Source organism: Clupea harengus, chromosome 15 (assembly GCF_900700415.2).
Source record: "Clupea harengus chromosome 15, Ch_v2.0.2, whole genome shotgun sequence".
Classification (NCBI taxonomy): domain Eukaryota; kingdom Metazoa; phylum Chordata; class Actinopteri; order Clupeiformes; family Clupeidae; genus Clupea; species Clupea harengus.
In genome coordinates this window covers 11,490,481-11,504,753 of record NC_045166.1, presented here as the reverse complement: position 1 = coordinate 11,504,753, position 14,273 = coordinate 11,490,481, and the positions used below count along the sequence as shown (strand labels likewise).

General features: G+C 43.7%; 1 protein-coding gene across 2 annotated transcripts in view; it reads right to left on the bottom strand.

Moving 5' to 3' along the window:
• Positions 1 to 3,866: 3,866 nt before the first annotated feature.
• The window catches only part of prkchb (protein kinase C, eta, b), a 30,535-nt gene continuing 20,128 nt past the window's right edge, over positions 3,867 to 14,273 (bottom strand). For both annotated transcript variants that reach the window (XM_031581751.2, XM_031581752.2), the window contains exons 11-14: positions 12,780 to 12,918; positions 11,707 to 11,895; positions 6,955 to 7,101; positions 3,867 to 5,123 (exon numbers count right to left, since the gene is read on the bottom strand). In XM_031581751.2, coding sequence (XP_031437611.1) covers positions 4,965 to 5,123; positions 6,955 to 7,101; positions 11,707 to 11,895; positions 12,780 to 12,918 — 634 coding nt within the window. In that variant the 3' untranslated portion in view covers positions 3,867 to 4,964. The remainder of the gene's footprint in view (positions 5,124 to 6,954; positions 7,102 to 11,706; positions 11,896 to 12,779; positions 12,919 to 14,273) is intronic.

Genomic DNA, 14,273 nt, shown 5'->3' with positions numbered 1-14,273 from the left:
TTTGACATGTCTTTTCTCTCTTGTTTTCACTGCAACTAAACCCACAGTCAGCGTCTCATTTTCCTCAAATGTTAAACTAATAGCTAATGTCTGAATGTTACTCAGCCAGTTACTATGTTTGTTTTTCTGTATGCTGTTGCTGTTTACATTTGTTTAGTTAGTCATGTTAATCTCCTACCTCAGTCCTTTTTCACAATCCTTGGGCCTTCTGAGCACATACAACACCAGATATGTTATTAGATTTGTAATGTTTGCTGAATTTAAATGAATTGCCTCTTAAACAGTTCCTTTGGACAGCGCAAGGATTATTTACCAATGGTTTGGCATTGTGTGTGGTATTTCTGGTACTATGTCTGCTGCTCCAGAAAGAACATGATCATATAAATAGTGTACTTACAAAAGGGAAAATGCATGCTAAAAAAATGCATGGTCCACTGTTATGCTACGAGATTCAGATAATTTCATTCCCAGAAAATCACGTGTTAAAGTGTTAATGGGGTGTTTATCTACGGGGCGTCATCCAGCCAGGTATTGTCAGAGTGTGCTGCTAATGCAGTTGCGGGCTGCTGCTACTGATTAAAGAGTATTCATCACAACTCAAGCTCAGCCTCTCGACACATCTAAAGGTCACTGGGTTTCATGTGAGAAGAAATGGCCCAGACAAGGTCATTGAGAGCAGAGCAGTAAGTAAAATGACCTGGCTGTCAGTGTTCAGATGTCCTTTAATAAGCATCATTTCAGATGCCAGGTAGTCAAAGTAATGAAAACTGTTGATGTCAGGGCACACAGTTTGTGCTTTTCACCAAGCCTTATGGATAAGTGGCTCTAGAGAATCGATATATAATTAAAAAGACTTAGAGCTTTTGATTTATTCATTAATCTCCTCTGTGGTCCCACACAGATTTCCTGATAGAACACACCTGACTATTTCTGCGTTAGCAACTCAAAATTAATGTGGAGGGAAAGCTTACACAAATGGCTGGTCTTAGCCTAACAAAACATTTAACCTCAGAGTCGGTTCACCACCAAACCTCTCCAAAAGGTTCGGGATGGTGTGGTTTTTCTGAGAAATAAAAAAACGAGAGTGAGCACGCATGGTATACACACCCGGCCCAGCATTCTCTTCCTGTGAGAGCTGGGAATCTGAGACAAGCCAAACAGAAGACTTCATGGGATTTGCTCCTCACTGAGTGCTTTCACCTGATCGCACAGCACACTGAGCCTCCGCATACACACACACACACACACACACACACACACACACAGACACACAGACACACACACAAACTCAGGTTACCTCCCCTGGAGACATGAGACATTTTGGACAACAACTCCCCCCCCAGACACTCAGTGATGTATGGCCGTGATCTTTTCATCAACTACATTTAGCATAGCCTTTTATTTCCTCAAAGGTCGCCACTACAGTCTGGTCACTCAGCATATTGTTTCACATTATATTTGTCTTAATTATAGAACCACTGGCCTTGCCCTTAGCAAAGCTATTTAGTCAGCTGAAGGGCTCATCTAGGGCCACCTTCACTTCCCTTCCCTTCCTGCCTGGCATTCCACAGGATTATAGTAGATGTCAGTTGCTGCTCGCTCTTTTTCTCTCTGTCTCTCATAGTGTGGGATACAGTATCCATCTGATATGAAAGGATTATCAGGGATGAGAACTGTCCACTGGTGTGGCTAACTCCATTCGTGTGGCTAACTCTGTTTTTGTGCTTTGCAGCTGACTCAATTCACCACCATTTTCTAGGCTACATTCTGTATGAGTTCAAATGAATATCACAACCTATATTGCCATTTATACTTTAGACTCCTACTCTACTGAATAGTAACTACACTACTGGAGATTGTAGGTACTGATCTATACATGCACACAGTCCTCCTGGTGCTGTTGACTAGAAGGTGAGATAGGTCAGCTGTCTGTTGCCCTTTCAAATCCCCATTGTGATTATGGAGATAAGAGCCTTTGTCTAGGGGGGATTTGGCCAGCTGCATCGCTTCTTGTGTTGCATCCTTTTATCTGCATCACTTTATGACATCGAGCAGAGCTGTTAGATCACACACAGCACTTAAGCATTAATGAATGGTTTCAGAGTTCAGGAACATGCCCTTTCTCTGCCTCTACTCCAGGTTAAATGAGTGTGTCTTGAGAGAATTTGTTATTTATTTCACACCTCCCAATCCAGACCAAGATCACCGTCAACCGATAATATTTGGTGAGGAGATATTTTGCTTTCTTCAGGGTTGATCATGATAGGGCTCTTTTAGGGCATGTAGGTTGTGTTTTTACTTTCTGTTTTATTTCTAACGAATCAGTCATCAAGTGTTGCTCAGAATCTTATCACAGCAGATTGCAGAAGCTTTGCTTTTGATATCACAAGGTTGAATTTGGATTTAAATCTATGGAACGTTTCAGAAACGTTTAGGTTTTTAGTACCTAAACATAAAAGTTTAGAGGAAGACAGTAGCTGTTCTAATGGTAATTCTCCTTTCTCTCCAATAACATGAGGGCCTAGTATGCAGGGGTAGGACCTAGGAAACCAACGCAGCTCATCATCAGCTTTGACACACAATGACAAACACATAACACTGGGCCACCTCTCTACATCACGTGTATTGTCTTTGCAACTACCGTGTGTAAACTACCTCAGAAAATAGCACACAGTTTTCCCTGAGTGGCTGTCCAGCGACACATCAGCATACACATCACGGCTATCTATGGCCAACCTCTGTTTACCAAAAGAGGTATGGAAATATATCAGGGGCGCTCCTGTGTCATATGTTAATGCACACGAGGCCACAGGGCTAAAAATAAGTCAGTACTTTTAACCAGAAGGCCTCAGTCTAGGGGTAGAGTACAATCCAGCGTGGGACAAAAACAGAGGTAATCTTAAAGATCAACAAAAGGCAGAGACAGGGATAATTCACAGAGGCAGACGAGAATGAAAGGAAAGTACCCTGTATGAAAAACATGACCGTTCATCAAAGTTTTGAGTTATCATAGGCTGGGGTGTTAAACTTGACCTTTCCAGTTCTCATATATAGGATCATAGAGAGAGAGAGATAACACTGAAAGTGAGATTTGTTTTATGGCAAAAGTAAGATGTACTGCAATCCTAGGGTGGATTTCAGGCCTGGTTGTTGTCTCTACTTTAGTTGGTTAAAAGCATCTCCCCATTTTTTGAAGAAAATGCTGATGGTTGATCTCCAGGAAAGATTCATATGAGTCACAAATGCAGCCAGAACCTGATTGACCAGAGTAATCTCGGAACAGATGAAATGCAAGATGCCTTTCGTAACTACTAACTGCGCTTCAGGACTTTCTTATTCAACAAAGAGCTACAGAAAGGAAAAAGGCTTTGGATCAGTCAGTTATACAGTCAGACGCACGTTATTAAATTAACCTTTCAGAGTAAGACTTTAGATCTTGGTTTTAATATCTGTACATTCACCAGGGACACAAAGCTGATGAAATGGTCTAATTTCCTTAAATGTAGGCATGGGTGCTGTAAGCTGCACTTTAGCGCGTGAGACTGCTTCTTATTTGTGTCCTTTTTTCTGTCAGTGCTCGATGAGAATGGACATAATCACTGACATAATCACGCTCAGCCATCAGCCAGCGCTCACACAAGACAGGACGAATAGAACAGAAAAGAGGAGAATAAAACATGTTGATTTATGTAGGTCAGGTCCATCCACCATGTTTCTGTATTATTCAACAGGAAATGGTTTAATCATCAGTACCCCTGATCTTCTATCTGTGTGTGTGTATGTGATAAAGCTCTCTTGCACGCACACACACACACACACACACACACACACACACACACACTGACAAGCTTAATGATGACAAACACTTATGTAACAAGTTCATTTATTGGGGGCACAGGGCAGTTAAGTATAAAATGGTCTCTCTTTCTCGCTCTCTCTTTCTCGCTCTGTCTTTCACTGAGGTCTCGTTTGTGCTAAAATAATGTATTACAAACCCCAGGGATATATCCCTTAGCAATACAGCTACTCAGAATTTCAGACTTGCAAGTCTGCGAAAAACAACAAACAAAATAAAACATCTGTGCTATTTCTGTCCCTTTAATCTCACAATCAAATCGACCCAATAAGGCCACAGGCGATTTGTTTACCAAAGCCACAGGCTTGGCATTACATCTCAGTAACAACAGTGGTACTAAAGATCTTCACAAATCATTTGTCCACTGGGATGGTGCTGAAACAAAATGTCTGACCTAATTTAGGAAACCTGAGTGGAAAAATATCCTCCTCTTGAGCATTTGTGGAAAGCAGAAGCTTGCTAGCAAAGCGAAAAAAAGGTAATTCTATCAAAGCAGAACCAAAGCTCACAGGAGGAGGGTAAGGTCGAGGAAAACAATCTCCATACATGGGTGCCATTCACAGGGCTCAGGTCATGCCTCAGGCGTTGGTGCTCGTTATGTGGAAACAGAGAGGTACATGTTTGTTCGAGTCATAAAAAATGTATTCTTCTGTCGTGACACAATCATGAGCACCTAGCCTTTTGAATCATTTAAAAGGCTTTACTGTCACAACACACTCTTAGGATTCCTTTCCACATATTCAGTTAATCTTTCCCTTCCATGTGTGACTGTGTGTGTGTGACTATAAAGCCCCTTGAGAATAGGACTGTCATGATCACAACTGTTTTGTATTAGGCAATTCATTTCATGTTGCATTATTACACATACAGATGTTCCGGGACAGTTAAATTCATGGTACTGCCACAAGCGTTCACAGCAAACAGGAATATTACCAAAGGAGACAAAGTGACCAAAGCCCAGTCTTTTTGATGTGCTTGTTGCTTAAAGCTCTGGTCCCTCTCTGGCTTTGATGGTCAAACAGTTCCAAGAATAGCTGGCAGCTTCTGGAGAACCCATAGTTTTTTTTGAAGACCCGCTTTGTGTGGGAATAACTATGAGGCAATGGGCTCAGAGATCAGAGCAGGGGAGTTCGATTGAATGAGCTGTAAAGGAGAAGTCTTTAAACTCCTGGTTGCCAAAGGCAAAGAGACCCTCCTCGATGGGAGTGAGTGTGGCCTCCTCTTGGGTGAAGTCTGGGTCAAAGTTACTCACGTCCTCCAGCGATTTCTACAAGGGAAGAGAGAGAGTTGAAACAATAGCCTAACAATATAAACAGTGACAGACTCAGCTGTCATCTTATATGTACCCTGTATCTGTAATCATAATCACCTCATTTAGTCAATACAGTCAATATGTGATGAGTTCCTTACAATCTATCTGAAGCATACTGGCAGTATAAAGATTAAATAGGTGCTTCACGTGCACTGGAGCACAATGGCAGTTGCCACATTATCTAGATGGGTGCGGCACATACAGTATTCGACAGGAGTGAGCACTCCCTGTGCAATTTCAGTACGTCAAACGATTCAAAAATGTATCACCTTACAGCAATTGCATTACCTCGAAGTTGAATAGTAAGGTTTTTGCTCTTATGTGAAATGAAAAACTAAGAGTTTAGATTTGCTATATTAGAATCACAGGCCCCACAGTAGGAACTCAATGCAACAAAAGTCTGTCCATCTTTCATTACTGACATTCAAATCTTTTCCACCTTTATTCTTTATGACAGATTCAATCCTCCTTGGCATGGAGGATACCAGTGTTGCATACATTTCTGGTGAAACGTTCTACCGTTCTTCAGAGACTATTTTCTTCCAGCTGCTCTTTGCTTGGAGGAGTTGTGTTGCTCTACCTTTCTCTTTAAAACACTCCAAATGAGTTCTATTGGATTCAAGCCAGGCGACAAACTTGGCTAGGTCACAGTTTTCTCTTTTGTCTTCTTTAGACACTCTGGCATGATTTTTGGCAGTGTGCTTGAGATCATGCTGGAATATTACTCTTCTGCCAAGCTTCTGGAGACTGGGAGTCATCTTGTCAGGCAGTATTTTGGTATATCCACAGGCATTCATGGTGCCATCTATAAAGGTCGCCTTCCCAACACCTTTTGTACTCATGCAGCCCCATATCATCATACTCCCACCTCTGTGCTTCACTGTTGGGGCTATGCATTCACTGTGGTAGTCCTGGCCAGTTTCACGCATAACATGCTGGAACCCACTCGACAAATGTATCTTGGTCTCATCTGACCAAAGAATGGCCTCCCAATACCCATCAGGTTTCTTTTCATGTTCTTTAGCAAAGTTGAATCTTGCAGTTTTGTGCCAAAGAGCAAACAAGGTTTTTTTTAATTGGACACTGTCTATACAGGTTGACGTTATGCATTGTCCTTTGCACTGTCTGAGCTGTCACAGAAAGTCCGATTACCATTGATAAGCCCTGTGCCAAGTCTGAAGCACTTGCACGTCTGGTCTTCAGAGCTAGATTGTGCAAGTAGTGCGCTGTCTGTGGCGTCATTTTAGGAGGACGCCTCTCATTAGTGGAACTATGGCTCGTTCTGTACCTCTTAATTATAGCTTAGTTGGTCACCAATCTTCCTGTATCTTTTTCCATCTTTGTGAAGTCTCATAATCCGATTTTTAAATTCCTCTGTCAATTCTTTCCCATGTGGAGCCATGATGCAAACATGCAGATAGACACAGCCCATATGTCCAAAACTGAGAAGGTTCTCGTTTTCACATTATTTTATAACCATGTTCATGCAATTAGACTTATTGGAAACCACGGGAGTACTCAACTTTGAGGCCTGCATTTTCAATACAGTCTTTCTAAAGTATCATTTTTTTTTTTTGATTGTTCATAAGAGGATACTCTACTTGTCAACTTAGAAATGATGCAATTATTGAGACGTGATGGCATATTGAATCATTTGACATTTCACAGGGATTTACTCACCTCTGTTGTGTACTGTAGGAGGGGGTGAGAAGAGTGCCTTCAGAAGTGCATACATTCAGTAAATTCATATTTGGGCATCGATGTGTAGTACGTAAACTGGACTTACTATTCTGGGTTTGAAGGGAGGCTCGAGCTCTCGTTTCTTCAGGCTGTTCCAGTTGAGGCCGGCGAAGAACGGGTGTGATGTGATAGCGTCCTCCCCTCCCTCTCTCTCCACACAGCCTAACCTACACTGGGGATCCTTGGTCAGGAGCTGTCCACACAGAGATCAGACCGGTCTCAGGCAAGGAATTTCATTGTGACAAAAAAAGTTTATATGAACTGTGCCAAGCTATTGTCAAAGCTTGAAAAACCTTTAGCATATGGCCACTGACCTTGCCAAAACAATCATCTTTTTTTTTGTGAACAATTTCTGTTAGTAGACACAGAGGTTGACACTAAGAGAAAAACAACTATACACATAGACACAGACCCATAGTACCGTAAATAACAGAAATATACAGGGTTACACAGCGCAATCCAAATGGAATCAAACACACAAAAGCAATGCTGGTAGTTACATGGTAAGAGTAAATGTAAGTGAACAGACATGGCATGCCTTAAGGCCCCGTCACACCATGACGTTCTGGTCAACGTTCTCTGAACTTTCTAATCGTTCAATTTCGAGCGTTCTAGGGCGATGTGGGCACATCTGGCGTGTGACTTAACGAAAGAATAGCGTAGGACTGACGCATGACTACTAGCGTGGGACTCACGCATGAGGAGCATGTAACAGCGACACTGGTGCGCGACAAACGTGTGCTGACGTGTCTGCTACTAGCGCTGCTGCAGGTAAGAAGATGATAAATGCTGCTGAAAGTAGGAAGAATACAAAGCCTCTTTCACTAGCAATGTCTTCGGACGAAGATTTACTGTTATTATTACTGTGATTTACGAAATAACGGGCGTTATTCCTGGGGTTTTATGTTATTAAAATAAATGATTTAAATTTGACACTGAATTTGTGTTTCTCAACGTTTATTATTAGAAAACATCAACACATCCACACACATTGTCCATGTCACAAGAGTCTTCGTATCATATCCATCTGCCATGGAACAGCACCAGCTATAACAGTGCTCAGCTATGTTCAAGTTCAGTACATCTACTTCATGCTGGGCTCAAGCAAGCATATATACCCTCCACTCCGCTTTTCGCTAGATTATGCAATGACCTTGCATGACATGATAGCATTGCATATGTCGATGTATAGTGCACAGAATAACTTTTGCAATGATGTAAGTTGCGTTTGTTGATCACGTATGGTTAATAACATATTAATTGTAGAAGGGACATGATAAAATCAAGATCTTCCCTTGGTGAAAAAACTTTCGCCGATATCTTCCTACGAGAGATGGGTTAGGTGCTCAAATTTCCCTGGATCAAAGAGGATGTTAGTAGGCATGTCCAAACTAAAATTCACGACTCAGGATTTTTTTGCTGCGCAGTGCGCACATAAGTTATTTCGGGTGCATCAACTGTACTCAGTCTACCCTACCAACGACTGACTACCATAGCCAAACGCGTGCAAAGTTAATAAAACGTTAAAAAAAACGTTCCACGAAAGTTCTCCAGCGTTTAAATTAAACGTTGAAGAACGCTGATCTCCATGAGAACTTTTGTGCATGTTCAAAACTTTTTTTTTGGACCAGCGTTCTCCTCCGATCACCGACGATTACCGACGATTACAGCGTTCACCAGCTTTCACACAAAGCTCTTCTGGCGCAATACCAGCGACCATGGATGATTACCAACGTTTCCTCTAACATCATAGAACGTTGACCAGAACGTCATGGTGTGACGGGGCCTTTACATAGATGTACAATGAGACTTTGGCCATAGAAGTAGTTAGCCTTTAAGATGGGCTTGCATAGAGACAGAGTTCTTGACACCAAACCTGCCATGAGTTATGCCCATTCAACCAGAGCAAAATGGCCTATGATAAATATTGGCCACAGGAGCCCACTGTGGTCAGTCGACTTACTCCAAGCTTCTTCACTAGCCTATTTGAGTGTATGTTCCCTGCAATACCACGATAAAACATCTATACAAAGCGAGGGTCTAGGGCTAGGATAGAGCTCGCTGGCCTTGCCGAGAACAAGCGGAGGCTTGTGCTGGGAGATCCACTCTCCACCTCATTAGGGCAGCCATTGTTGACCCCTCTTTTTGTGTCAAGACAGACCTAATGAGGTCGTAAAAGGTCAAGGAGGTCAGCCGATCTCTCTGGGCCCCTCGAGGAGGTCAATCAGCAGTCCTAATTACCCCCAGTGACGGATGGCATGGGGAAGTGGTGTCAGGCCAGGTGTCAGGCCGGTTTGGATTGATGACATCTGCGCCCAGTAAGCTGAATCAGACATGGCTGCCTACGCAGTTACTGGTGACACAGAGCTCTGCACTGTGGCACCAGTGATTGGAAGTCAAACAGCAGACAATAGCTTGATGTTTCAGGGATTGCACAATAAAGAATGACAGATGCATTCTTATTCTTTTTTTTCCGCATAGTTGGGCACTGATGGAGCAAAGCTCCCAAACAGCCAAGATCAGTTTTCACTCTGACAATGAGATACATCTTGAGCTGGCATGGGCAGGTACTTAACTAAACAATCTCTAAATAAAACAGTCAAATGTTCCTTTTACAGATTATTGTAATCAAATGCAACTGGTTCAAACACGGCGGCACAGAAGTTAAATTAATAACTTTAAATATTCTCAATCTGCCTATACTGCCTAGTTTCTGTTGCCATTACTGTCTGTCCTGGTAAACACAATTGATGATATAGCTATTTAGGTGGTTGTCTACCAGTTAGCTTTGCATGACACTGTGTTCAAGTTTGTTTTGGGTCAAGATAAGCTCTCTCTACCTTACATAGCACTTTATAGTCTTATGACTCTAACTGCTGCACATATATAACTCAGTATGGCTGCCATATGTCATAGTGATTTTTCCATAGCATTATTTAATAGTGACAGGCTATGCTCCAGTCCTGTGTGGATTGCAGCGGAGCTGTATCGTCCAGCTCAAGCCTGACTCAGTATGGGCCCTGACAGACAGGCGCAGGGTCACTGGTGTGGAATGAATGACTCCAGTGAACACATGGCACGTGGCAGAGCCCAGTCAGTGGTAATACAGTCAGCCTTTCAGTCAAGCCAACATTTTGGCAAGCCTCTCTCCTCTCTCTCTCTCTCTCTCACACCCACTGTGTTTCTCAACCATTCCTGCCTCTCTCACCATGTCTTTCCTCTCTCTCTCCCCCCTCTCTCTCTCTCCCCCTCTCTCTCCCACCATCTCCCTCTCTCTCTCTCTCTCTCTCTCTCACTCTCCCCCCTCTCTCCTACCATCTCCCTCTCTCTCCCACCATCTATCTCTCTCACCATGTCTTTCCTCTCTCTCTCTCTCTCTCTCTCACTCTCCCCCTCTCTCTCCCACCATCTCCCTCTCTATTCCACAGACTCTCTCACAGTCAATCCTTCACTTTTTCCATCCTCTCTCTCTCTCTCTCTCTCTCTCTGTCCCTCTGCAACGTGACACTGATTCGTTTGCAGGCAGTTACGTTTTTTTTTTTAAAGATTTATTTATGGGCTTTTTAGCCTTTATTTGGATAGGACAGTGTAGTATTTTGGACAGGAAGTGAGGAGGAGTGAAGAGGTGGGGAGAGGATCGGGAAACGACAGCAGGTCGGAATCGAACCTGTGTCCCCGCGGGCATTGTAGCCCGTAAATGGGGGGCTTATTCACCCGTGCCACAGTGCCCCCCCACAGTTAAGTATTTCTATAACAAATAACAACATTTAAGAAATCACCTAATCCAGATTTAAAAAAAAAAGATTAGTCTTTTTTTTACCATGTATAGGGACAGACTTCTCAAACTGACATGGAGGTCAGAACAAAAGACTTCAGACTTGGTTGAAGTACAAGTCCAAATACACTTGGTTTTAACAGTTTTACACAACGGCCACCACACTAAGGAAGTTAAGAGCTTAGCTTGTGAATTTGTTTCGTTTTGAATACGCCAGTTAATACACTCTTGTGTAAAAATGCTATTCTCCAGAATCCTGGAGATTCCTTTGGATTCATTCTTTGTGATTCATTGTCATGGGAAAATGCTGTAAAGTGTCTTTTGTTCCTGTTATGTTCTCAGTAAATTCCTTCTGCATCCTACTGTTCAAATGTTTTTCAAATGCAACTATTAGTATTTCCTGTTTAGTTTTACAATCCAGAAAGCCGTGGATAATATTTACTTGAAAAACAGGTCTATATCAATTTTCCATACGAGTCATAGTACAACAGCTACACTAGTAGTGTAACTCTTCAAGTCATACAGGAGGAGGGAGAAGAACAGGTAGAGCAACTAGATCATGAGTTGCCTTGGATAAAACCGTCTGCTAAAAACGTGAATTAATAAATGTCAATGTATACATGAATAAAGGTAAATGTAAGATGAAATCCTAAGATGAAGAAAGACAACGTCCTAACGGCACTGCTCTGGGCTGGTGACTGAAGTGTGGAGGTGACTGTAGTGTGGAGGTGACTGTAGTGGGGAGGTGACTGTAGTGTGGAGGTGACTAGTGTGGAGGTGACTAGTGTGGAGGTGACTGTAGTGGAGAGGTGACTGTAGTGGGGAGGTGACTGTAGTGTGGAGGTGACTGTAGTGTGGAGGTGACTGTAGTGGGGAGGTGACTGTAGTGTGGAGGTGACTAGTGTGGAGGTGACTGTAGTGGAGAGGTGACTGTAGTGGGGAGGTGACTGTAGTGGGGAGGTGACTGTAGTGTGGAGGTGACTGTAGTGGGGAGGTGACTGTAGTGGGGAGGGTTCCACTCACTCCTTTCAGGATGTCCTCGGCCTCGCTGCTCAGCCAGGAGGAGTAGACCACGGTCTCCCTGCGGATGCACTCGAACAGCTCGTCCTCCGTCTCCGCCTCGAACGGAGCGTGCCCAGACAGCATCTCGAACAGTAGCACGCCCAAGGCCCACCAGTCCACAGAGTGGCTGTACGGCTTCTCCTCTATGATCTGGACACGTATGCACACACACACACACACACACACACACACACACACACACACACACACACACACACACACACACACACACACACACACACACACACACACACACACACACACACACACACACACACACACACGCACAAGCACAAGCACAAGCACAAATACACATGAACATGAACATGAACATGCATGCAAACACACGCATGCATGCATGCACACACACACACATAAACATGCACATGCACATGCATATGCACACCCACACCCACATCCACACACACATATAGACAACCACGCAAATAATACACGTGTACGCAAATACAGAAACATGCATACAGACAAGGATATAAACATACATACATGCCATTAGATATACATAGAAGTCCTTTCTCTCTCAAACACACACACACGTGCATGCAAACCCCAAGATGCATGCATGTGGGCGGCACACACACACACACACACACACACACACACACACACACACACACACGTGCCTTATTACAGAGAGTATCTCTTAATGACACCCCGAAAGATGCAGCCATTTAGAGGAATTCTGTGACCACACAAACATCCCCATTTGGCATAATACTTTCAAATACATTCAAAACATGAAAACACAAAGACACAAACAGATACACACACACACACACACACACAAACAGTGATCTCTCTTGAAGGCTAGCTGGCTCACAAACACTGGTCCACAGATATACACACAAAGACACATACACATATTGTACATAAGTTCAAACTTGCATGCGCTCTGGTCAGCAGCAACTACTCCACCACACTTTCATGTGTACACACAGATTGTTAGACACACACACGCACACGCACACGCACACGCACACACACACACAGAGTTACATCTCTCACTGACTCACCTCTGGGGCAATGTAGTCTGGCGTCCCACAGAACGTGGAGGTCGTGTCCCCCCTGAACACCTTCTCTTTGCACATGCCAAAGTCAGCCAGTTTGCAGTGGCCATCTTTGTCCAGGAGGACGTTGTCCAGCTTTAGGTCCCTGAGGCAACAAACACACCCAGGTGAGAAGACTATGACACAACACATACTAGCCACACCTGGTCTGCTGGGGTTATGAGTACACTCTATTAGTATTCTGCTCAAACATAACTCTTCATTATTATTATAACTCATAATTAATTTGCCAGTGTCTGTTGGAAAATTCAACAGCCATTGTTAACTAGTCATTTGACCCACATTTTGTAGTAGAGACACACTGAAATATAGTCCAGACAGATTGGTGGGTTTTTCTTTGTTCAGTCAGAGTTATAAAAATAGGCCCAAAGGTCCAGAAAACAAACAGAGAGAGAGAGAGGGAGTAGGAGGAGAGAGAGAGAGGGAGCAGGGGGAGAGAGAAAGAGGAGGGGGAGTAGGATGAGAGAGAGAGAGGGAGTGAGAAAGAAGGAGTAGGGGGAGAGAGAGAGAAGGGGAAGTAGGGAGAGAGAGAGAGGAGTGAGAGAGAGGGAGTAGAGGGAGAGAGAGAGAGAGAGAGAGAGAGCGCGCGAGTGGGAGAGGGGGAGAGGGGTTTCTGGTCACTCTTTGTGTTACAGTAATCGTTCACTTGCTTTTCTTTCTCTCTCTTTCCAGAAGTTTCTGGGAAAAGTTGAGCTGTTGTGGCGTGGGGTGGGGTGGGGTGGGGGAATTGAACCAAACCACGGAAACATTTCACACAGCAGTTTTGGAAAAGCATCCCACCCAATATGGGTGGAGCGAGATGAAGGCAGAGAGAGGGAGACAAAAACGTTGAAATGCAAAAACAAACTAAAAAACAATGTGTGCAATAATGGAAAAAACCCCTTGGCAAGGAGCTGAATAACTCTGATCAGAATTGCAGCCGAGCGTCGAATGAGTAACTTCCTGCTGGGGACTGGGCCAAGAAGAGAGTGCTGGGCAGAGAGGGTGAGGGAGGGAGGGAAGGAGGGAGGGAGGGAGAAGGAGGAGGAGGAGGAGGAGGAGGAGGAGATGCTTCCAGTAAAGCACATCTACAAGTGCCAGCATGGAGACGGAGAGCAACTGGCCCAATGGTAAACAGAGTGGACTGATGGGACTTTGATGTGGGCCCCCTAGAGGCTCATGGGTAATCCTGGAAAGAGTTGACACAATTCCAACATTTAGCTTTTTTTCGATGAGCAAACAAGCAGACACAGGCCCCTCATGCGTGACCTCAATACAGGTTCATGCATCGTGAATCACAATGGACACAACCTCAGGGAGGGATTATACAGACACAACAGTTCCACACACACAGTGACAGTGTTTTGATAAGTGTTTATGATGCATGAGAAAGTGTGGGGGTAAATATGTGTACGAATGACTGACATATGTTTACCCATTTGTGTGTGAAAGAGTTTGTGT